General features: G+C 42.6%; 1 protein-coding gene across 2 annotated transcripts; it reads left to right on the forward strand.

The window, feature by feature from the left end:
- The first annotated feature begins 169 nt into the window (after positions 1 to 169).
- Positions 170 to 11,221, forward strand: NPTX2 (neuronal pentraxin 2). Of its 2 annotated transcripts, none has more exons than XM_072023781.1 (5): positions 170 to 724; positions 2,134 to 2,350; positions 5,720 to 5,964; positions 7,414 to 7,593; positions 8,737 to 9,520. In XM_072023781.1, the coding sequence occupies exons 1-5, from the start codon at positions 287 to 289 to the stop codon at positions 8,767 to 8,769; spliced, it is 1,113 nt and encodes a 370-aa protein (XP_071879882.1). In that variant the 5' UTR covers positions 170 to 286; the 3' UTR covers positions 8,770 to 9,520. The 2 variants fall into 2 exon arrangements, with proteins under 2 accessions (XP_071879882.1, XP_005020194.2); XM_005020137.5 differs by lacking the exon at positions 8,737 to 9,520 and adding an exon at positions 9,574 to 11,221 and having other exon boundaries at positions 177 to 724.
- The last annotated feature ends 14,334 nt before the right edge of the window (positions 11,222 to 25,555 follow it).

The following is a 25,555-nucleotide window of genomic DNA, read 5'->3' on the forward strand; positions in this document are numbered from 1 at the left end:
GCCGGGGGCCGCCTGGGCAGCCCCGCCTGGCCCGGGCTCCCCTCAGCCCCTCGCCCGCCGGCTTCCCCCTCACAGCCCCGGCCCCCGGGACCGAGCGGCGTCAGCGGCGGCCGCAACCAACCAGCGGCAGCCGGGAGCGCCCCCCCCGTCCCCTCCCCGCCCGATAAAAGCCGCGGGCCGGCGAGGCGGGACGGGGCGGCGGCGGATCCTGTCAGCGCCGCGTCCCCGCTCCGCTCCCGGCAGCGCCGCGTCCCCCGCCCAGCCCTCGCCCGTCGCGCCCGCCGGGATGCTGCCCGTGGTCGCCGGGCTCCTCCTCGCCGTAGCCGCGGGCGGCCGGGGGGCGGCGGGGGAGCAGGAGAGCCCGCCGGGCAGCCGCTTCGTCTGCACCTCGCTGCCGCTGGACGCCGCCGGAGCCGGCTGCCCGCTGCCCCCCGTGCCCATGCAGGGCGGCGCGCTGCCCCCCGAGGAGGAGCTGAAAGCCACGGTGCTGCAGCTGCGGGAGACCGTCCTGCAGCAGAAGGAGACGATCGGGAGCCAGCGGGAGGCCATCCGGGAGCTCACCGGCAAGCTGAGCCGCTGCGAGAGTACCGACGGCAAGCCCTGGAAGAAGGAGATGGGCAAGGGCAAGGACACCATGGGCGACCTGCCGAGGGACCCGGCGCAGGTCATCGACCAGCTCAGCCGCACCATGCAGACCCTGAAGGACCGGCTGGAGAGCCTGGAGGTAGGGCTGGGCAGGCAGCCTTCCTCCTGCCCGAGCCCCCCGGCACGACCCCAGCAGCACGCTTCAGCTGCGCGGAGCTCTGCGAGCTGGCCGGTCGCTTGGCTCGTGTCCCTTGAGGTCTTGGCTCATCCGCTCGGCTTAATGGTAGCAGCCCGAAGGTCTTCTCTCCGAGCGCGTTCTCAGCGTGGGGAGAGGTTATGCGGTTTTAGTGCTTGATTTCTGTGCTAATATGCCTAATTCTCTTTTCCTGGGAACGTGGCTTCACAGGGCTTGAGGTATAATGCTGACATCTGTAGTGATAAGACCTTGGCATATGGTGCTGAGCCAGCCAGTGGTGACAAGGAGTTTGTGTAGGGCAGGTTGTGAAGATGAGGTGATGGATTTAGGGCTGGCATTGAATAAAATGAATGTGATTCTGTGTGACTGAATACAAAGGGGACTCGGTCCAAGCTTGCTGACAAAAGATTTCCATGTGCTTTTGGGTAGTGCCTGTGGTTGAGTGGCACTTGTGGAAACAATTTATAGAGTATTCCCACACGAATAGTGCTGGGCATTGTGTTTTGTCTTCCACACAGAGAGATCCGTAGGTGTCCTTTTGCTCTCCTCCAAGCATTCAGTGGTGCTTGGGAGGAGGATGGAGACTAACTTCCTAAAGGTTATTCTCTGAGGTCTAAGCACTGAGGGCTGTTTTTTGGGTAGTTCTGAATGACCAGGTTGTGTAACATTATTGTTGCTGGGTTTTTGAGGCACCTTATGTTGGCTTTTTTCTTTTTTTTAAATGTTGTAGAAGGGACAGTCTACTAGAGTAAGATGTAGGTAGGTGGAACTGTTGGTTTCCTGGTATGCTTAAAGATACCAGTGTTGCTTAACAAAGATTTTTGGTTATTGCAGTTTAAAGAAAAATGCTTTCACTGTTAGTATCTAAAGTTGATCTAAAGAGTATCTGACTCCATGCTCTGCAAGTCAAAACTGAGGAAACTAGTTTGGTAAATTTGCTTTAGAAGTAGTTAAACTTTTTTTGTTGAAATAATAGTTTTTCTATTTACTTAAGTTGGTAATGTCATTTGCAGTAAGTAAAGCAAAAATTGACTAATGTGCCACACATACCCATAGTAAAGGAAATGCATCAAACCTGGCTTCCTACATTGATTTTATTGAACTTGAATGTATGAAGACTCCTTCATGTGAAACACTGGAAGCCTCTAACAAAAGTGCCCTTTTGTTTCAGGACCTGTTTTGCTACAGTGCTGATAAAAGCACTGAACATGACAAGCACTAAAAGGCAATGCCTCTTTTGTACTTGCCAGAGAACTCAGTGATCCTGCTTTCTTTCCTTTTAGTCAGAAACATATCTACGTTTAACTTGTTGTTTTAGAAATGGCATTTTTTTCTTCTCCTTTCCCTTAAAGCACCAACTTCGAGCCAATGTGTCATATGCAGCACTGCCTAATGATCTTCGAGAGATGCTCCAGCGGAGACTTGGAGACCTAGAACGCCAGCTCCTGAGCAAAGTGGCCGAGCTTGAGGATGAAAAATCTTTGCTTCATAATGAGACGTCAGCCCATCGGCAGAAGACAGAGACAGCCTTGAATGCATTGCTAGAAAGAGTGTCTGAATTAGAAAAAGGTAATTTGCACAAAACCTAAACACTTCCCCATGATGATTTATTTTGTCTCCTCCCCCCTTCCAGCACACTAGTTTAAATGTGTGTGTTGAGGGAAGGACAACAGCCTGTTTCTGGTTAAAGTACTGGACTGAATATTAGGTAACAGTGCAAATACTTAAATACCTTTCTTCCTTCTGTCAGAGCCTTCCTGCATGGCTTTGGCTTCCTGTCTCTTATGTTGGCATATGTGAGTGTTTAGGATGAAATTCTTAGTGTTTGTGAGGTGGAAAGTTAAATAAAGAGGCAAGTGGAAATAGGAAGAAGTACAATATTGGTGTCAGGTAATTACCTGGGTAATGTCAAGTACACATCTAAGTAGAGCTGCCTTTATTTGAACTGAAAATAATATAGGCTAAGCTAATTAGCACAGCTGCCTTTGATGTAATAAATGGTGTCTTTTGCCAGAACCGCTTCCTGCTACTTTGGAAATGTCACTGGTAGGATAAGGTCTTTCCTTCTATTGCTGGATATGCCATTGAGTAACTGCAGATAATTCAATTGTGTCCTATATCAAGTACATAGCCTTTGGAGTTTGTAGTAGATTGCACGTGGTGCCACTGGGGGCACTCTCTTAATCCCAGACATTTAATGAGATACTTGGGTTAATTATTACTGAGATCCGTATGCTTGAGTAGGGTCCATTTATTTGAATTACAAATGTCTGTGAAAATGAGCTGAAGAACAGAACTGTATTTCTGGAGTGATTATATACACCTACTAAGTAGACAGTGTAGGACTAGAGTACTGGTAAATATCACTGTCCAATCTTCAAATGATTTTTCCAAAGTGAATAGGCCCCTTCCTTAAAAGCAGCATAATGGACATGCTTTCAAAATAGCATAAACATGCATATCTCATGAATTTTAAAATGAAGCCTAATGGATCCATTTGTATAATACTGCATTAATGTTTTCATTTTAAAAGTGTGAAGGCTAGGGAAAGAGGAAGAGGAGGAAGAACTCCTGTATTGACTCTGTTATTTAATGCTTTCCTGAGAGCTAAGATAAAACCTACACTGCAACTAAAATTCTGGAGAACTGGTGGCTTGTTAATGTCTTATGTGGCAAGTATTGCTAGTCCATGTCTGTGGAAGATGTGACTCATATCAGTAAGTCATCAGAAAGAGAAAGGCAGTAGTGGGAGAACAAGAATGTGTAATTTGCTTGGGCTAAAAATAGCCCCTTCCCAGCTTCCTGTTTTTTTTTTTTTTGTGTGTGTGGGGAAGAGAGAGGGCTGTCTTCGTATAAGTCTCCAGGGAAGTGAAGTATTTGGGCCAGCAACCAAGACACAGGCTTTCTTTTGGTTGTGTAATTTGCTGTCTGTTACAACGCGGTTTGCTTAGCTGTTCTGTGCCTTTGGCTCCTCAGTCAAATCAAGGTGAGGGTAATAATGACCTAAGAACTTAATGAATCCGTAGATTAAATGCAGTCAGTACTTGAAGTGATCTGACATTTTTTGAAAACAGCATTTCTACAGTGCTTTTATTTTAAATGACATGCTGTTTAACATCTATTCCTGCCAACTAACTGAAGAGCCCTAAGCACCTGGTCATTCTGAGATTAAATGGAGGAAGAACTTACCTTCCAAGGTGGCAGTATGCCTTCGGGATTTTTATCTGTCACTATGGCAGAAGTCTTTAGTTACCAGTGGAGCAGAAGAGCTTGAAGTTCATACAACTGTCCTGATTGCCAAAGTCTTCTGGTAATTTATACCAGTTATCTCCTTCAACTGAAGTATGTGTTTCAATAAAAAGCAGGACTGATGGGAGGACTGATCCCACAACTGGTAGAGCCAGGCCTTAAATGTGATGAATAATTTTGCTGGAAACACAGACAAGTCACTTGCTGTGTTTAAATCCAAACCCCTTTAAAAAGGAATAACAATATTTTTTGCCCACCTTGTCCACAATTAACTGAAATTCTTTAGGAAAATAATTTCATTTTTCATTGTGCATGTACACGTTGCCCAGAACAGGGGAATCTTGGTACCATTTGGAGCTGTGGGTGTTTTCAAGTCATAAGGACAAACTGTAAAAGTGCAATTAAGATGAATATTGTTTGTTCTTTTCCAACCTATTATTGCTTCCTTAAGCTCTTTCACACAGTGAGTAACGCTCTCAATGGAGTAAATTTTTTATTATTTTGACATTGGCTGTGCCAGCCTAGTGGAGGTTGCTCAACATTAGCCTGAAGACCCTACTTTTATTTGCTTATAAATTTGGAGTATTTCGGTTTTTGGGCTGTAAGGTCTTCAAGACAGATGCAAGCATCAGACAAGCTTTTTCTTCTTCCACCCCCTCTTTCTGTGAAAAATGCAGTCAAAACACTTCAGTTGCTTCTGAGAATCAGAACTGAAAGAATGCCAACAGTTTAAAAAATTCATATGAAAATTGCGGCAACCTTTTGTGACAGCAGCTCTTCATTCGGATTGGAGTGTGAAATTTGGCCATTTGGATTGAATTTGTTTTGGGAATGTTGAGTAAAGGAAATGGGTGGCAATCGGGTTGTTAAAAGGATGAGGTTGACACTCTACTACAGAACTGTGGGGTTTTATTTTGTGGGCACAATGTGGGATTTCTCTCTTCCTTTTAATATACTTAAAATCTAAAAAATTACTTGCAAGTAACTACATCAGTGTCTAGTGTTTTGGTAGTTCACAAGTTTATATCACATTTTTCTTTGTCACTTTGAGCTTCAGCTTTGTATTTGAGTTCAGAACTCCACTGGATTTGTCTATGGGTAGAAAACAGTTCTAAATTTAACTCTGCTTTTTGGAAGCTTTCTGGAATATATGATTTTTTTTTTGTTATTTCAGATTGGCCATCCAAATCAAGAGCATCAACCTGTTTCTCAGTCTGCTATCTATAAAATTGGGATACTGCTGCTAGCTCCCTGTGTAGAAGTAATAGGAAAAGAAACATCATTTTTGAAACACTGTCGTGCTTTAATAATGAGTATACTAGAGATTCACTGTTTGGTAACAGTAAATATGTTTTAAAACAGTTTGAATTGTGTGAGATAGGAAGGCCTCCAGCCATGAACTGAGCAATGAAGAAAGAAAATTTTTAATAGCCTCTCATTAGTTGTATGCCATCTATTATTTTGCTCTGAGTGAGGAGGAAAAAGAATTAGCATGATGTATATAAAATCTAGCTGTATTCTCTAACTGTGCTGCAAAATCAACATCACTAATCTTCAGTATATTTTTTTGTGTATCCTCTTTAACTTGGGTAAAATTAAAGTTTCTCAATATAAATTATATTCTTTTCCCAGCCTGAATTACATATACATATTGTTTTGTTTGATTTTTCTTCTTCAATGTAATTCTAGGTAGTAGTGCATTTAAATCACCTGATGAATTCAAAGTGTCCCTTCCTCTTCGCACAAACTACTTGTATGGGAAGATCAAGAAGACTCTGCCAGAGCTGTATGCTTTTACTGTGTGCTTATGGCTGAGGTCAAGTGCTTCTCCTGGAATTGGCACTCCATTCTCATATGCTGTTCCTGGGCAGGCTAATGAAATTGTCCTCATAGAGTGGGGAAATAATCCAATTGAACTGCTAATTAATGATAAGGTAAGAATCCTTTTCAGGTCCACATAACCAGAATAACACCGTGTTTCTATGCCTGAACCCTTGGTACCTCTGTGGTAACTCATTCTCTCTGAGAGAGCCACCTCTGGGCCTTTGGGATGGTAGAAGAATGTGTACCCGTCTGTTGTTGCCCATCTGTTTGTTGCAAATTCATAAAAGTACTCTTAACAAAGTCAAATGGTGTATGTATTTGGGTATTGAGGCAAGGCTGTGTTACATCTAGGTATGCACACACCTGTGTTTGTCCTCTCCAGTTACAAACAGATCTTGGCCTCTTGAATTTTGTATCCCATCATCTGTTTGGGAGGCATGTAACTGTGGCTGCTTTTATTATGTTTTGTGACTGAACATCATTTGGAACATAACTTTTTCAGACTTGCATCTAGATGCAGAAAGCAACATCTAATTGTCCCTCATGGCTTCACACCACTGATGTTTTTTGAATTAGACCCGAGGGAAACAAGACCTGTTGAAACTCTGCATTAAAACAGACTGGATACTTCATTCTTCATCACCTTCTGCTTGGGTTAATTATAAAATGTAAATAGTTAAAGTGACTGGATTTGAATCAGTGTGAGCAGAACTAGATTCTTAACTTTGCCCAGGCTGTATTGTAGTGCAACTTGCGTTCAGGCACATCCCTTGTTTTCTTTGGCCTGTTAGGTTTCCTAGTAACTCACTGTTCTCTGAGGGATCAGGTGTTTATGAATATACAGCACATCTCAGCTGGTTCAGTCACATGGATAGTTAAGGACTTGTAACAGTCCTACCATCCTGCCAAATCAATAAAACCGAAATCAGATTATCTTTAATGGCTTATGGAAAAGGAGACTTGAGCATGCTTGTTTTTAGCAATAAATTTTCATCTCTTAAGTATTATGTCAGTTTTACTAACATTCTGATAAGTTTTTCTTTCTTCCACATCACAGCTGCTTAATAGCCCACTACATTTGTGTCTTTATGTTGACTTGGGTAAGTTTTTAGATCAAAGTCCTGAAGGAACAGAATGCCTGCATAATAGCTTCCACAGCAGACTGAACTATTTGTTAGAGTTCTCACTGCAAATGGTGCAAGCAAAATGTAGACTTGAAGAGGAACTTAACATGAGCACTGGATTGAAAGTTAGCAGTGAGATTTAAGTAAATGCAAATAAATATGCAGTATCACTGGGTTGATAGCAGCTTAGACTCTAGTACTTGTGTCTTGATTACAGATGAAATAAGGGCCTACATCTGGAATAAAAAGCATGCCCATTTTCCTGAATACAGGAGAGCTGGGACAAAATAGGAAAATGTGGATTAGTATCTGCCCCTAAAGCTTATGCCTCTGCAGACAGTAGATAAATACAGACCCTTTACAAACATTGTGCTTGAACTGCCAGACTTGGTTTACAACATTCATTATTCTTTGTTTTTGTTGTTTTCTTTGTAGGTTGCCCAACTCCCTCTCTTCATTAGTGATGGAAAATGGCATCATATCTGTATTACGTGGACAACAAGAGATGGAATGTGGGAGGCTTTTCAGGATGGAGAGAAGCTTGGCACTGGGGAGAATCTTGCTCCTTGGCATCCAATTAAACCTGGAGGTGTCTTGATCCTGGGTCAGGAACAGGTAAGTGAATGATTCTGTGTTCTAGGGTTGTGTTTTGTTTTGCTTAAGAAAAACAAAACAAAACCCCTCAACACACACAACACCAGAAACAAACAAGCCCAACAAAAAAGACAAAGGGAAATCAAGGACCCCCCCAACCAAACAGCAGCTGTGAGACAGTTTGCTTGTAAATGCTTGGTCTTGTTGTATATGTAGTATCTGAAAGATTAAAACAGCAACAAATACTTAATATAAACATACTTTGTTATATTATGTTTAATTTATTAAATATTCAGAATGTTCATGTTGCAACTCATTCCCACTCTTAATGCTACAAGGTGCAGCTAGGTCAATGATCTGGGTAATGCCTTAAATGACATCCTTGGAGCTAGGTTGCTCGGTGCTAGCAACATGGCCACTGAAGTTTCAGAAAAGGAGAGAACTGGCCAGTGCTGTTGTGTAAGCACAATCAAAAAGGAGCTTCCTGAAAGCAGACCAAGGCTAATTGCTTTGAATTTTTTTAATTGAAGCCAAATTGGCCACCCCCTTAGCACATTGCTGTTGTTTTTTTTCCCCTCCATCTCCTCATTATCCCCAAAATAGTCAGAATGTTAGTCCCAAAGCCCCAGATTAGACAAAAAAAAGTATATATGGGGATGAGGGGACCGACAACTGTGGGCACTGGAGTGCTTGTGGGTATATTGGGATCTTCTATCCTGATAACCTATATAAGTGCCAAGGGGAATTCCCTCTAGGCCGAGTTGTGTGGCTTTTCAGGTGCACACATCTTTACAGTAGTGGGTCCTATCACTACTTTAGAAGTTGATGCCCACTTTAAAGATGAGTGGGAAAGATATGAATTCTACATCATATATTTAGTTTCTCATTAAAGGTAGAGGTAAATAGCTCTCTTAAAGCAAATGCTAATAAAGTTTGAATATTAGTATTGCCAGCAGACATCATTCATGAGGTTAAGTCCTTTCTGAATATGGGAAGATTCAAAATCCCTTGATTTAGGCAATAGCTTAATGAGATATTAACTACTAGTTGTGTGGCTCTATTATCTTGGTGTTTTTCTCTATTTGTTCTTTGGATGATTATATATACATTATCCTAATAAAAACCATTGGTTGTAATGCATAGCAGGAAATATTCTTTCTCCAGTATTCCCAGGTTCACAACTGGGCAAGGCAATGAAGAATTAATTTTGTCCCGATGCTGATTTCAGTAGCTCCTTACCCATAACAAAAGTGACAGAATGGTAAATTCAGAATCCTAATACACTCTGTACGGCAGATGCTCCAGCTCACTATTAAATGGCTGGCAGCTTTTTCTGTAACTCTCTCTTGCCATTGCCTGTACTACGCTTGGCTCTGTCCTGTGCTATCAGTCCGATCACACTGTCCTTCAGTAGTGAGTTGAGCAAATAAACACTTCAGGCTTGTGCAGTAACAGTTGGCATTACTCATTTGGTTCAGCCAGCAGAAGCCTGTGTGTGTCCAGATCCAAAGATCCCATCTTGTAGTCCCTGCGGACCATTGGTCAAGGGCTGCAGTAACAGTTTAATCTATAGCTATAAAACTGTGAGTGATCTTACGCATCTATGTAGTTCTTGCTGAAGCTTTCTTGTACCAAGCTTGCAAAATGGGTCCTAAATCAGCCTCAATATTTACAGCTGCCTTCCTGCTCTATTAACTGGGGGCAGGGTTAGTTAAGTGTAGCTGTAACTGTAGGTGACTGTATACCATTGCGTGATGATGTACAGTCGCTACTGTTTGCTTTGAATTGTTTTGAACCATTTCAGACTGGAGCTTTTACCTGTTCCACAGAATGACATCTTGCTCAAAGTAGTCCTTCTAGAAACTTGAAGTTGCTTGTCCCTGTCAGTTACCTCTGTGCCTCCTTTTAGCCGCGTGGCTGTGGGTGGGAGGGTCTTCAAGTTTGATGAAGAAAATGCTGAAATAATCTTCTCATCTAATCCTAATTCTTCTGTGCCTGAAGGACACAGTAGGAGGAAGATTTGATGCGACTCAAGCCTTCGTTGGGGAAATGAGCCAGTTCAATATATGGGACAGGGTTTTAAAAGCTGAAGACATCATGAATATTGCTAACTGCTCTACCAACATGCCTGGCAACATCATACCCTGGGTTGATAACAACGTTGATGTGTTTGGAGGTGCAACTAAATGGCCTGTGGAGACATGTGAAGAGCGTCTGCTAGATTTATAGCTGCAATTGTTTCCCATTCAAGTGCCCCCTTTAGTAGGACAATCTTCTGTGCAATCTAAGGCACTTATTTTTCTTTGTCCTTCCCTAACTCCTTAAAAAAATGAAATAAATTGCCTCAGTGGAAAACAAAACAAAACAAAACAAAAAAAACCAACACACCATAGTTTTGGAGCATTGAGCCTGACAATGAAAGAAGCACTTCTTGTCTAGAGCAGCCCTTCTTTTCTTATGGGCTGATCCAGAAATATGCTTTGGCCTGCAGCCGCCTTTGGGTTAGGCCCTACTTTAGGACATCAGTTCTTCTGACAGGGATGGGGAGCAGTTATCAAAAGGGATATTGTAGTTAACATGTTAATGTGCAGTGCTGACACAGCACGAAGACTAACAGGCTAAATGTGAATCCTTCCTTCCAGTCTATTGTCTCCCCTTCGAATTGAAGCCATTCTTTTTTAGCCCTTTTTAAAGAAATCACTTTATCCTTATATTACAGTGACTATGGTGCAACTGTGGATAGAGCAGAACAGCCACTGTCTGAGTGCAATGGTCTTGCTTCTTAATTTACAGTTCAGAAATCTTTATTTTATGGTAAGGAGGCAATGTATTTGACACATGCTATTCTAGTTCAATTTGCAGAAAGGGCTGTGTAATCAGCATAGCTCCATTGAAGTAGAGAAGCTTCAGGTAAGGCTCTGTCCCAAAGCCTGTCTTTCCCTAGCCAGGATCCCTGTATAGATGGTTGGATGAAAGATTGTATTTGTATTTTCTGTAGGTTGAATGTACTGAATTTGTAGTGACCTGGCTTGTAAACTTTTCTCTATTGTTTCTCTTGCTTTAGTCCATGTCTCTTCTTTAAATATAGAAGCTGTGATTAGGTGAATTTCTGTTTTCTTTTGCTTTGAAAGGCCTTTTTATGAGCAAGTGCCAAAGTTCAGTTTCAGCTTGCTAAGAATCACTATATATTTTTCCAACATAAGTCTTCTGCACTGTTTTCTATGTTATTATAATGGTCCTATGTAAAATGTGCTGGTTCCTTCAATTCTTGTTGACTGTCTCTCTTCTGTAAGCACTGGGCTGACTACTATATTTTTTCATTTTCTCTCAATATTTTGCAAACAATGTTGCTGTTTTCCTTGGCATTGACGTGACTACTTAGTTTGTGGCTCGCGGATAGCAAATACACTGTACCGGGAAAGAGTTAATACTTTTGTTATTTAAAAGAAAATGAATTTAAATGGGTGGGGAGGGGAAATTTATATAGCTATATATCATATTTTATTTTTCATATGTTTGAATTGTAAGAATAATATGGTGACAGTCCCATTTGTAGGATAAAGTTACATATTTCCATTAATATGTAGTATGCTGTTCTTAAAAGAAAATTCTTATAATGAACTTTTAATTAAAATGCAATGTAAAATGAGTCTCATAATTACTTTGTGGTCACACAAGACATTGAATGTTCTTTTTCTGCTATGAGTTCTGCTTTCTGCTGTGAGTTCTGCTAATATTTCTCTAGACTGATAGAAGTACAGACCTAACAAATAGATTTTTCTGGAGTTGCCTTAATTCCCTATATGTTTTAAATCACAATCTGTGAACCAAAAGGGTCTTTGTGTGTGTTTAGTTGTGTGTTACCTTAGCTGGGGACCCTAGGGTGACTATATTTGGATGTGGTGGGGTGTTGCAAGCTCTGAGATGTCACCTCCTGCTGTGATCAGACGAGTGCTTGTTTGTGGGGTGGCTCTGTGGGAGTGGGGTGGGACACAGAGTTAATGTTTGTTCTTCGTTTTTACAGTAGTGAGAAAGCAAAAGTATAAAAGTTTGCTGCTGGGTGAAAGTGCAGTTTGTAGGCATCTTAAGAGTCCCAAGCCAGTGTGAGAAGAACAGTTCAACAAACAGAATGAAGAAAATGTGGTAGCAGAGGCACTACATCTGTGCAAGTTTTAAAGTGCGGCGTCAACAGCATCTGACAGTAAACAAAATGCTCTGCTTGGTAAGCTAACAAGCTGATGGTGTTCTCTATAAGAGGAAATCAGCTGCAGCAGAAATGTTTCTCCAGCTCTGACATTCTGACATCCTTCTCCAGCCATGGAGAGTTTGAGGTTTCTGTGGGATATTACACAATTAGATTTCAAAAGATCTCATTTGGATTTGTTAAACAAACAAATAAAAAAATCCCCACAACAGGGTTGGCATTTCCCATCCCTGCAAGGGAAAAACAGACCTCAGCATCCCAATGTTGTATGTCCTAAGGTCAAGGGGAGCACAAAATTTCATTCTATTCTCATCTTGTGAGACCATCTTATGGGTCAAAGACCTGCAGAGGTATCAGCCTTCTACTTAATCCACCTTTCTTTATCAGCTCTTTTCAAAATAAACTGTAGGAAGTGAAGACTGGCATTCTCTGGGGTGAGGGCTGCCCTTTAGGAAATAGCTTTTGCAGATCTCACTTTGTGCTTGAAAAGGTGCAATGGTGAAATTGTCTTGGATATTTTCCTGCATTGCTGGGAGCCTGCAGACAGAAGTGCTCTACCATTAACAGTTTGGTGTTTGGATTGGTTTGTTAGTAGGGAGAAGCAGAGGGGCTTTGCTCTTCAGTTGGCCATGCTGATCTTTATTTGGAGAATTACGCTCACAATTTTAATTCTGTCTTTGGCACTGCCTAGCAATGAACACCTGAGTAAGAAACTGCACCTGGGTGGGGAGCTGATGGTGGGTGGGGGCTGTAATTGCCTTGTTGTGGGCATGCTGAGAACAGCTGCTCTGGGGGCTGCCCTTAGGTGGGCTTGTCCTGGGCAGCAGCTGCCTGGCATCTGGGGTTTTGATCTGGCTGTGAGAAGAAGTTGTAAAGATTCAACTGTAGGAGTGTAAGAGAGCTTCAGAGTGGAAATCAACGCTAAAAGTAGTTGCTTTCTTCCCAGGTATGTCAAAGTGTTCAGGCAAGAGGGCGTTTGGGGACATTCATCCTGTTACAACCTGACCTAGAGCTTGGATGGATCTTTTCTGCTAAAGATAAACAGCAGAGCCCTCTGGTTGCTTTTTATTGACTGATTACATAACTGAGACTGTAGGGATCTGGAGGCAGATTTTTTTTTTTTTTTTAAGATGCTGATTCTTTAGTAAAAACTATAGCTGAACAGTATATATTGAGAAGATTATATATATATATATACACACACACTATATTTTTATCTTTTGTACAATACTACCTTTTTCATTAAAAAGAAGAAGAGATGTATATTGATTTTTATTTTTTTACCTTTATCTCAAAATGAAAAGCCATAACTGTTATTTTTGCTATTCCACGTTCTGGGAGTCACATGTTTTATGTGCATCTATAAGCAGATGGCAAAACAGGAGTAAATATTACCATATTCCAGCATCTCGACTGTTTATAGAGTGTGGAAGTGACAAGACAACCTTCGGTTCCCAAACCGCTCTGAATGCACATAAGTAATAACTTACAGAAAGCTGACTGACAGCTACAGCACTTGGAAGATGCAGTAATGCAGATCTCTAGGAAATCTGTTTAAAAAACAGAGCTAGGACTCCTAAGAGTTGTGTCAGTGATCACACCAAGTCGACCTCTTGGGAGCTGTGAACTGGCTACATCCCTAGCTTACTTTTTGGGTGCGAATGCTGCTCAGTTAGTTTCTGCTTTGCTCTTCTCTGTTTGTATGCATCTGCTGTGTTTAATGGCTGTTGAATAACGAAGGAGCTAGCCATTGGTCAGTAGGTTTAAGTCCAGATAATATTCCTTCAAAGATGCTTGGGGGCTGCTGGGGGGTGGGGGACACGCTATCTGTCTAGCTGCTAGAAAGCGTAGGACATGTTGTCCATTTAGTATTTGTAAAGAGCTTTGTCTTTGTGCTTGCTGCCTAACTAGAGCTGGGAGTTGCAGAGGGGAGGAGGACGGCAGCTGTGCCTCACAGCTGTGAGTGGGAGACCAACTCCTTTGTGCGGATGACTTGCTCCTGGGCTGTGCTTGCTCCTTAAATTGTTACTTTAGGTCTCAGAATGGCAAGGAAGACCACAGTAATTCTTGCCAGTGAACTCTTGTTTTTGCACACGCCTCCTCAATGGTTGAATATGAGATTGCAAGGAAGCAGCTGAGTCTGTTTTGCTCCAGAGGGCTGTGTTGTTGTTTTTTTTTTTTTTTTTTTTTTTTTCAGCCCTTTCCCAAAGGTGAAATGCAGGCTGGCAGTGAACCTGCTCCATTGAATTAATTGTTTAGAGGTGGCACTTCTTCAATCAGAATAACCAGTGCTCTAAAAAACTGTTTATATAAACTACAGATTAGATTTATTTCTTGTTTGCTAGTGGCACCTATCTCTAAGTATGAGGATTCTTCAACCAGTTGCTGTTGGTCCTCCAGGTTGAGAGGGAAGATCAGCCTTCCTCTACCCCATCGTCCTCCAGGGAAACTTGAATCTTGCTGGGGAGTGCAGATACAGAAGAAAGCAGCCTGGCAAAAGCTTTTGCTACAGATGATGATCCCTTAATGCTGCTGTAGGAATCTGAGACTAGACACAGCAAAGACTCACTGCGAATTAGAGATCTGCTGATGGAGAAAGTCAGGTACCATCAAAGTCACAGCAGAAATGAAAGGTCTACCAGTAGTCAGGGACTCTCAGGATTTTGGAGGTACTGAGGGATATTCTGCAGAGATCTTTTACCAAAACTTTTCTTTTTCTCTTGTGTGTAAAGGAGAAAACTGGACCTTGATAATGTTCACAGTTCAGTTATGAGGTTTAAATAATACATGAGTTTTACAGAGCTAAAAATCTTTTGGAAATAATTGAATTAATTGCACCCCTGGCTATAGCCATTGCTAAAAAAGAAGAAGCACTTAGAAAAGTATAAATTTGCACAAGGAATTCAGAGGTCCATTTCTTACTGTACAGGAGAGCTGGGATGGGTGAGGGCTGGTATTTTAGCCAAGCTTCAAGGACAGAAGCTCTCTGATAACCTGGTGCTACTGGGGAGACCCTTGGTATATTTGCTGTGGAAGCCCTGGTGTTTCTTCTGAGGTGGCTCCCAGCACACATTTGTCCAAGCAGGTGAGCTCCTGGTGGTGTTTCCAGGCTCCTGCCCATGGCTGTGGTTCTCCTGCCATGTGAAGGGAGCTGAGCAGTGCTCTTCCACAGCACCAACCCATCCCCTTGTTCCTGGTCAGCTTGTGTGGGATCATGGGGAGCAGAGCTCACCTTGCAGAAGCAGCTCTCTAGCATCAGTGGCGTGGTGTGTGCTTTTCTTCCAAGCTAGATGTTTTTGCAAATGTTTTGCCCTGATTCTCAGAGCACTAAGCTGTTCCTGACAGTGGTTCTGGAGTGCTTATTAAGATTAATGGATAAGAGTTCAAAAGGGAACTGAATGAATATTTTGTAGAAGGACCTAGATGTTTTTTGTGGTACTAGAAGCTCTTTTATTTAGTGTTAAAAAATGAAATTAAACCAGCTTATGGTTACCTTGAAATCCTTATGCTATTGTATCAGAGTTGGTCACCTAGGCTCATCTCCACAACAAGAATTGCTCTCCTGATCCCACTGGACAAAAGGAAACCTATTTAAAGGGTAAACTCCTATGTTAAAAAGAGTATATTTAAACCTCCTGGGTAGCAGCACTAGGTAAACAGGTGACTTATAACTTCCCATTTTACTATTATACTCATTGATTGCTGCCTATTTGCAGTGGGAAGCCTGCTGTGCCATCGTGTTGTGGTCCCAGGCATGGCTGTTCTACCTGTAATAGGAAGCACTTGATTTGCTCCGTTTTAGAGGGTACAGAGCAGGCAGTTGCTTCCTTGCTGGCTTGAAGCTGGGGAGAGGTTGTCCTGTGCAACCTTCTGTCCCTGCAGCTGCAAAGGGGTCTTGGGAGAAATGGCCTGCACTGACTCTTAATTTAGTGTGAGATTTCCCTGGGGAGATGTTTTCAGCTGACAGAACAGAACAGGCCCAGGTTTGCTTTCCAGGGATGATGTAGCTTGTGGGAAGGTGCTCTCTTTCAGGTTAGAGTTTCTCTTCTTGCCATATATTTTTTTTTTCTTCTCTTTATGGTCAATTATAAATGGTTGATAAACACCTGTAATAAAATACAGATCTGTATTGGCAAATCATTTTTTTCATTAAAGAAAGCTGTTACTTACTGTGTGGAGAGTACATCTCCTCCTAAGAGATGGAATTATTTATGGGAGTGCATTAATTAGGTTTTTCAAGGCTTCCAAGGTCTTGGAGCTTAGAAGCCAGCTCCGGGGATAACTGCAGTAGGTAAATACCTCTCTGTCTTAAGTATAATTTAATAGAACTGGAAAACAACTGTCAATGTGATGTGCTTGGGACTTCTAGCCCACTGGGGGGCTCTTGTCAAATTGAAAGCCAGCACCTACAAAGCTCTTGCAAAGGGGTGAGCACAACTTTCCAGCTGAGTAACTGTGCTGGTCCCAGGCATCCAGGCAGTGCTGGGGGTTTCAAGAGCTGGTTTGGTTTCCACTTTTACATCTATATATCTGTGTTATCTTAATTCTGAGGTGTATCAGCACTCTGGCTCACCTGTTGTGATTGTCATCTTGGTAAACAGCAGATCTATCTCCGCTCTCCTGTTCAGCCGCAGCTCCAGAGCTTTCACTAGTGGCATTGTGCGTTCCACCTCGAGTTTCTGTGCGTCTGTTCATGAGTATTTGGCATTGTTCAAATATGCTGCTATGGTTACTCAGGCGCTGTTGACTGCACAGGTCAGCTTGGAAGAGCTTTAAACAAAGTATTTGGGACAGAATGCAACACTCACTTGTGAATTTAAGACCTGGCAAATCGATTTGAACAAGTTACGTAGAGAATGTCTGCCTTTTTTTCCCTACGCTTGGGATTTGGAAAAAACATAAGAAAAATATTGCTTTGACGCCAGTCCAAGCAATGACAGTGGCTCCTGCTGAAAATAGAAGCCAGACTGTTTGTTCTGGGAATAGCCTGAAGGCCGGTAGGGCTTTGTGCACACAAGTAGCAGGAGGATGTACAAAGCGAGAAACCCACTGAAGAGTACAGGTGTCCTCAGCTGCGTCAGCACAAATCAAGAATAACTCTGATGTGGATGGGGCTGACTGCAAATCTTCACCACAGCAAGACACCTGCACAAACATTTGAGGGCTGAATTTTGTAACCATTGGGAGATGGAAGGGGTTGGAATAGGATTCTCAGACCTCGTGGTGCCATCTCATGGTTCAAGGGTAAGGTGCTAGCAGCTCTCTTCTGGAGACTGAGGCCCAGGTTTTTTTAGCAGTGAAAATTTGGGCTGCTATGAGGATGGCCCATTGAGGGCTGTAGCCATGATTTTACTCTTCTAATCATGAGCTAATGTGAGCTGAATTGACAGGAGGTGGTGTTCAGGTCCTGGAAACTTAGTGAAGTCTGTTGTGTACTGCAGCATGGGCAGGGTTTGAAAAGGGACTGCTGTAAATTGTCTTTACAGATGCATAGTAGCACCTGCACAAAGCTATGCTGTTCAGTGCCTTTCTGCATACTTTACCCTGAAGAAACGAACGTGACTGATACAAGTCTGTATTTCCTCTTCTGGTTACACTGGAGGCAAAATTTCCATAGACATGAATGGGAGGGGAACAAGAAAGTGTTTGAGACAAGACCGAGCATGCTGGTAAAAATGAAACACAAAAATGCGGTGTGACTTGAAAGCTATTTTTGAAAACACAAGCTGAAGTGGGTTACTCTGGTTACACTGGTCTGCTATGTCCTTTCTTTCCTTCTTTATTCTGTAATTTTGAGGAGACAGTGAGGAGTCCTTAGAGATGAGTTTTGTGTGTTAAAGGGGGAAACGTTCTAGCATTTGCTGAGCACAATAAATATCACTGCCAAATGAGCATGTCCCTATTCTGATATGGCAAAAATATTGCAAATGAGAATTCACGTCAAGCCATTACAGGAAACAAGAGTTGATTTATTACTTTTAATTAAAATATTAACCTTGCTTTCTCTCTTGATTGTCTCCCCAGGAAACTGGGTGATGGTTGGCATTTTCTAACTCTTGGAGCAACCTCTCTGGTGGGTGGGTTGTGCAGGGGGCTCTGTCTTCTACTTCTCTCCCCTTTTCCTAGATCTTGGGTGCAAGTATGCTGCAACTGAAAGCCTGGACAAAAAAACTTAACTACTTTCATTGTCACAAGTAATAGCAGAATGTTACTAATATTTCTTAGGTTTGGTTCTGCTTTTCCATTCAGTGTTTGGAATTCAAAGGCTGGGCATTCATATACTTGTTTTTCAGGTGAAGGACACTAATTCGAATGGCATTTTCACTGAGCTGAGAATTGGCAGTTCTCTTTATGTGCTTATTTTCCCTTGGTTATTGTAGCAGACTCCTTGCACTTGCAGGAGGAGGGCAAGACAGCATAACCCACTTGAGAGGGAAGTGGAAGGAATCTGTGACCATAGCAATACGTGTTGTAAGGGGAAAAGTTGTCTCTGAATTCAGCAATAGAGATTGAAAATAATGTCTGTCGTGGTCATTGTGGACATGGAGAGAACCGTCTTCCCCCTTGGACTTTGCCTGAAGGTCAAATTCGTATTTCAGTAGGTTACACTGCAGCAGCAACTGACTCCAGATATGCTTGTTTTCATCCTACTGTCCTGTGGGGTGTGTGTGTGAAGTCTCTTTTCATTACCAGACATAGTCATTTCCCTTTCCTGATGCAGACTGCATTAAATGCCAAGGTGAAGGCAGGTTGCTGTAGAAACCCGTGTCAGATTTGCAAATGGTTCTTGTGCACCTCTGGGGCCACGTTACCAATAAAGACCTTTTTTTTTTTCCCAATGGTATTGAGAAATGATCCTTCACTACTAAAAACCAGCTGGAACTACCAGCAGGCATATGCTACAGCTTAGAAAGGGAGGGAGCTGACTGTATGACAAGTTGTTTGGGGAACTGCTGAAACTTTGGGAACCTTCCCTTGGCTTTAGAGGGCTCTGCCCGTAGGTCCCCCTGTTCACTGCAGTCCGTGCAGTGTGCAGCATGTTGCATCCCAGCAGGTCTTTGCTTCCACCATGGGCTTGTTGATACGAGAAAACTTCTAGAGCACTGCCTTCTCGTTTCCCTACGTGAAGCATAAAAGGGTGTTGGTGACAATTGTACATAAATTGTGTGTCGTGAAGAGCTGACAGTACTTGATTCTGAAACATTGGTCTGTTACTTCCTGAGCATCCCTTTGATACCTCTGCATCTTCTCAGATTAGCAATGCTGTTATAATAGCACATGGTACAAGTCTAGTTACATGAGCTCTTTGGTATGTGACTGTTTTTTGAGCAGCGTTTTAGGCATTATTGAAACATTTCTGTGTGCTTCTTGGCTCTGAAAAATACAAATTCAAAACAAAACCCCATAAACCTTAGTTTAATCAAATTATACCTCTAACAATAGTCTACATGCATAATAAGGTCGGTGAATGCCAAATAAAACTTTGCAAATCCAGCCAGAGCAGAAAATCAGGACAGGCAGGGGGGGACTTTTTAGAGAGCCTTTTTTTCTTCCCAGAAAAATCACTGTAATACATTGCGTTATTAATGCCTAGGTGAGAACTACGAGTGGATTTAATTTGGAGCTATGCTAATCTATATTGTATTTGCTAACGCTCAGTTTATCTCTGACGATTTAAATGTTCCTGGCTCACTGAAGCTGTGCTCGTTTCACTGACTAAAACTTGCCTGTTGACAACCTTGTCAGCTGAAAGCATTAGAAGAGAATGAAATTACTTTCTAGGCCTTGCCCCAGATGGGAATTGCTGTAATATTTTAAACCTCAAAAAGGTTGGAAGTGTAACAGAACAACATGACCACAGTCAGATTTATCAGTGCTGCTTTCATCTTGGCTTTGGGCCATCCCCTGTCTGCAAAATTCCTGTTGATGTCCCATCTGGATTTCGGTAGAAATTGATGGTAGGGTAAAGCTCTCTGATCCTATCAGTTCACATTTGCATCACTTTCTGTTCTGAATGTGCTATGAAGGGCTGGAAGCGCCACTTGTTAAACTCTAATTAGCAGGCGAGCAGAGGAGAATACAAGGTCAATTCAGCACTCCTGGAATTTGAATTATTTTCTGAATTTGAAGGGTGGGGGGAAGGAAATCGAAGCTCATGCCTCTGTGTTCAGCTGCCTTTCTAAGGAGCTGTTTTAGGAGCTGTTTGTTTGTTTGTTTAAAAAAAAAAGACTAGACTAGAGCCCTTAAACTCTACTTGTCTATATATTTTGCTGCCATAATTGTTGCATACTTTAATGTGCAAATTTGGGTTTGATGCCTGTCTTCCCCTAAAACACATAGGGGATGGGGAAGAATGAAACTTAATTATGACTACTGAGAGTGAGTGAGTGAGTGATATTTCCATATCTCAGTGTAAGAGGTCCTCAAAGACCTGATTTGTCTGTCTAAAGGCTTTGTGCTTCCTGCAGGACTTTGTTACCCTTGCACATCTTATTGGTACAAAAATCACAATAATGGTACCTGTTTCTGTTCTTTCCTTCCCTCCCTACTTAAGCTAGTTGTTTCATTATAATCTTCAACCACAGCAGATGAGAACCTGGAGAAAGCTACGTGCAGGCTAATAGTGGGAAGGAGGCAGTCAGTAAGAGCAGCAAACTGGCTGGGGGATAAAGCAAAATACTGGTCCAGTTTGACTGGTCTGAGGCTTGTTGAAGATGACAGAATCTTCTCAGACTTCAGCAGACTAAATCTGTCCCAGCCCTGCTGTCTCAAGGGATGCTTCAGCTCTTCTTTAGAAGCTGTGGGGTTCCTGTGGATTTGATCACTTGGGCAGCATTTCAGAAGTGAGCTGGTGACCTCTGCATGAGAGCAGAAATGTCACCTCCTGAGCTGAAGGCACAGGCATGCAGTCCAGCCTGAAGGTGAGGTTTTGGGGCAGGTCACAAAAGTGGAAGACTGTTTGGGCATCCTGCAGAAAGCTGTGCAGCGAGTTCGCTGACTGCTGTGCTCAGTTATCCTTCAGAGGGTGTCCCCTCTCTGTCCTCTGACTATTGACAGGCCAAACAGGCTCCTAAAGCTCAAGTCAAGCGAGTTACTGTGAATGCTTTGCTCCCTTACTAGCTGTAACCAGGTGCCCTGCCTACAAAACTGGCATTCAGATAGCGTACTGCTCCGCTCAGCTTCAAGCTGAATTACTTTGCATTATTGTCTATTATTTTCAGACTCGCCCAAACTCTTTACGTGCATCCCGGGTCACTGATGCAAACAGACTGTTATTATGGGTCTGAATCAACATCGCAGCGCAGTCAGCGGCAGTTCAGGTCTCCCTGCGCATACCAATTTATTCTCTCGATGCAGGCAAAGTGAGTGGAGCCTCATTGCCCAGTCAAGGTGATTGAATGCAACTGCAGCTGGTTGATTAAACCGAACGAAGGGAAACAGTCATGTGTCACTCCACACGCTCTACCACATGAAACAAGGGGATTAGATATGGTGAATTTCTAGTAATGAAAGCAGGCAATCGGGTTCGTCATAAAATCAGCTTAAAAGAGCTTTCTAGATTCCAGAGAGAACTAAAATAACTTGACCTACCTTGGTGCTGTAATCTTTAAATGCCGCTTAACATCTGCTCATCAGCACTTGGCAATAATATTTATGATGAAATTTATAATAGCCAGCTCTGTCTTGTGTTGAAAATAATAATGTAGAGGGAAATGATGGAGGAAAAATGTCATTACACAAGGGTTAAATGTGAAATGGAATCGTTTAGCTTGAGCTTGAAAAAGAAAAGGTTTAGTAGAAAGGTGCAGCTCCAGCAGTCTCACTGAGGGTGCCGGCTGGGCACAAGCAGGGTCCGGTGGCCTGGGGCATGGTGAAGCATCCCTTCGGTCCCCTGCAGGCATTTAGCATTAGAACCCGCTCTTAAGGGATCTCAGTTAACATGCTCAGAACTCTATGGCTGTAGCGTTAACTGCGGTGGTGCAGAAGGCACCAGGTGGGCTGGATGTGAGCCCAGGCAGAGGAAGGGGTTTTGAAGGGCCGCATGCGTAACCAGCTAGGAGCATTTTGGGGTCTTTCTTGCAGCCTTATAATTTCTGTGGCTTTTTTCTTCTGCTAGTGAGTCTTTCTTCAGCTGAAGGAGGGATTGGTTCCTGCCAATGCCCTGTAGAGAAGTCAAATATCATCTCTGTCCCAGTTGCTGTTCTTGGATTCATATATTCAGGGATGATATTAATTGCTTTGCCACTGGGAACGCCTAACAAATTGCTTGTTCTTTATGTTGACAAACCCTTTATTCATCTTGCTTTCCAGGATGTGGTTCCTCATGCAGAATGCTTGTTGCTTCCTAGACATACAGCTCCGTGTCTTGGCTTTATTAAAATCTATTTTGTTGGAAAGATTCCAATCTATTAAGCTACCCAGGGCACGCTGCTGGCCTCTTTCCATCCTGTTCTACTACTGTGGTGTCCTTTGTAGTCTGTAAGTTCACTTAGTAGGATGTACATTTGTTTCAGAATTAAAAATGACAGTGAGTACACTAGGCCTGGTATGGATTCGTGTGGAACATACAGCCACTTGTTGCTACTTCCCTGTAGACAGCTACTCTTGGAAATCTGTCGCTTCCCCGCTCTTAATTTGTTTACCATGGACTTTAATTGAAGCTACAGAGTTGTACAATGAATATATCAAAACTGAAATCCCAGTAGTCTTCAGCAGCCTAATTTATGTGTGGGCTTTCCTCCCAGCACTTCCCTTGGAGCTCATCAATATCTGTTCTCTTTTTCTTTTTTTTTTTTTCTTCCTCTTTTATTTAGAGGTTGGATCTGTTGGACTGTTCAGTAGAGTGCCTACTGTTTCCCTGTGCATAGGTACTTCTTGACACCAACATTCTGAGATTTCTACAGCAACATCAGTTTTTAGCACTGAATTTCCTCTTCAGTGTTTTTTTTTAATATTCTTTTTTTTTTTTTTCTCAACTCTTGTGATCTACATGTTAACTTGATCTTTCATAGGAGTTGAAATAGAAGGATCGCTTTGCATCTCTAATAAATAGCCCCAGACTAATTCAGGGAAATGCTTCAAAACCTCCTTAACTGTAGAATTGGACTGGAGATGGGTATTTTGTTAGGGTAAATGCATAAATTCCAAGTTTTTCTCTCCTTTTCTATTTTTAGTTTTCTTCTTTTCCTCGGAATTGCATTAGTATGAGGGGTGGAGGTGTGGAGAAAGTGAATCAAGTCTAGTGGAGGTTTGTTTGTTTCCCTGGAAGGACCAGCCTGTATTTTTCCTCTACGTAGACTTTTGCATTGTTTTGCAGAGCACCTCTTACGCACAGCAAGTCCACTGAGAGGGACAGCTTGTGCTGTGGCTTTCTGCTGCATTTCCTACCCTTATGAGGTGTAGTATGTAGTTGTTCTCCCTTGTGTTCTCCTGCCCATGGGCAGTTCTCACTCCCTTCCTCCCTGCCTGACCCCTCTCCAGGATACTTCTGAGCAGGCCAGCTCGCCCATCTCGGGAAGGCAGAGGCGCGTCCAGGGAGGGAGGTGCTGCAGCATCAGGTGAGAGCCAGTGGCTGTCCCTTGGGCCAGCACCAAGTACACAAATCAGGGCATTTTACAAGAAGATAGTTGACAAATCAATTATTTTAATAGCTATGCTCTCTTCATTTATACGCGCAGAGAAGGATTATCTTGTTCTTGTTAAAAGTGAATGTTTCTTTCTTTGCTCTGTCTCTGCACAGCACGTCTTGCTGTTACATTTAAGTTGCTATAAACTCTAAATCAATAATCCCGTTAAGAAGAAAAAAGGGGTCTAGTAGCAATAAGCACAATTGCAGAGCTAATCAGATCATCTTTATGGGAGTTGTAGGCTCTGTGGAGTTAGAACATCTTTGGGAAGCAAAATCAATATGGACACAATGCAGTCGCTTCATTTTCTGGGTACCAGCGGTACTAGAGTGGGGTCTGGGTGCTTGCATGGGACCCAGGGATTTTGCTGCCTGGGAACACCACAGCTGTGGGAAAGGAATGGCTGCTGCTATGGGATCAAATAAAAAAGCGGTGTATGTTTTGGGCACTCAAGTGTCTGGGAGAGGTATGGATCCAAGAATTTCTTTACTATTACTCCCTCCCCCCTTCAGAAAATGTCTAAAATAACCCTGTGTTTTAAACACGGCATGTTGTGTTGTTAACTACTTATTTTGCAGTGGTTAAAAATAAATGCAAACACCTGATTTTACAAACAGATCCTCTGGAAGAGGTGGTGATGGTTTTCTCATCTCTCCTTTCAATCATAATTTCTCAGCATGCTCCTTGTGGCTGAGCTCTGGGTGCACCTGGCCGTGCTGGGGAGATCCCAATGAGATTTAATTTTTCCCAAACCAGACTCTGCACAACTTCTTCCAAGTAGAGTTGCACCCTGTTCTCCACAGCCGCCACCACGTAAATAGCTACTGAAGACGGCAAAATTGAAACCACAGAAAAGATGGGCCTCCTTGTTGTTTCATTATCGTTAAATATGATCTCTGCTGTGCGGTGGAATAACCAGCGCCCAACGCTGCTGCATCTTGATTGCTATTCAACGATCCTTTAAGATGAACCCTGCTGTATGTTCAACAGATTAGTGTACTGCTCTCTCTGCACTTTACATTAAGCAGTAGATCATGTAACTGTGCCTTAAATATTTAGCGTGCTTGTGTTTGCTAATAAAGATTTTTAGGAGAAATAATGTTTCATGCTGACACCCTCGCTAATAATCAAGTGCAGCTGGCTGAAGATGGATAGCACCAGGGCTTGGTGCTGCCTGTCCTGGTAGGAAATAGCATTGCTGTAGTGTGCTGTGCAAACTGGGAGGGTGCTCAGGGCCAGCAGAGCAGCTGGATGCGCATCGGTGTTGTCCAGCAAGTGCTGCAGAATGAGGGGGCTTTGTGCACCTTCCTATGGAAAGGGGTAAGCAAAGCTTTCTGAAAGCAGGTTTAATTCAGATAGAGCTGTTGTATTTTCAGTAGCTCAGCACATGTCTGAGCTGGCTTGTTAGCAGCTCCTGGTGCTGAAGAGCTGGTCTGTGCCATGTATTCTTACCTAGGCAGCTGTACAGCCTTTATTTGTGTAGTGAGAACCCAAAGATGTCCCTGCGGAGAGACCCAAGCTTCCTCTTAGTTGGGTTAGTTTCTAAAATTGCATCTTGGTCTCGGCAAGGCTTGATTTAAGCTAGATCTTCATTTATGTAATTTCCCTACTGTCTTCCAGCTATCAAACTGTTTTTTAAATATAAACCATTTCTTAAAGATAATTTTAGACCTGGATCACGTACAAGAAGGCATTCACATGCTATTCTCACCACCTGGTCTCTTTGGATTTGACAGTTTGCCTGAACATTCCCCAGACCTGATTTTCCTCCAGTTAAACTACCGTGTACCAACATGGCTTGTAGAATCAACTAGTTGTGCAGTATTTGGACACAAAAATGCTCATGTAAGGGAACAGAAAGTGAGGTTAAGGATAAATGCAGGGTTCATAGCTATCCACCTTTGAAGAGACCTGTCATAACAAGCCATAGCACGGAAATTTAAGCTGGATCTTAGGAACAATCCTTTAGTGGTTGGAGAGGGTTCCTCAGTGTTTTACACAAAGTTTGAAATATTTAGAGAGTTTATGAAAGAAAAAGTATTTCAGTGAGACACATGCTCTTTTGATTTTGGCTTAAACAAATAGCCTTTTCCCAACGTGAATAAAAGGACGCTACGTATGTGAGATGGTCTTTGAGTTCTAAGTGCAAAAA

This window comes from Anas platyrhynchos, chromosome 15 (genome assembly GCF_047663525.1).
Source record: "Anas platyrhynchos isolate ZD024472 breed Pekin duck chromosome 15, IASCAAS_PekinDuck_T2T, whole genome shotgun sequence".
Taxonomy (NCBI): Eukaryota; Metazoa; Chordata; class Aves; order Anseriformes; family Anatidae; genus Anas; species Anas platyrhynchos.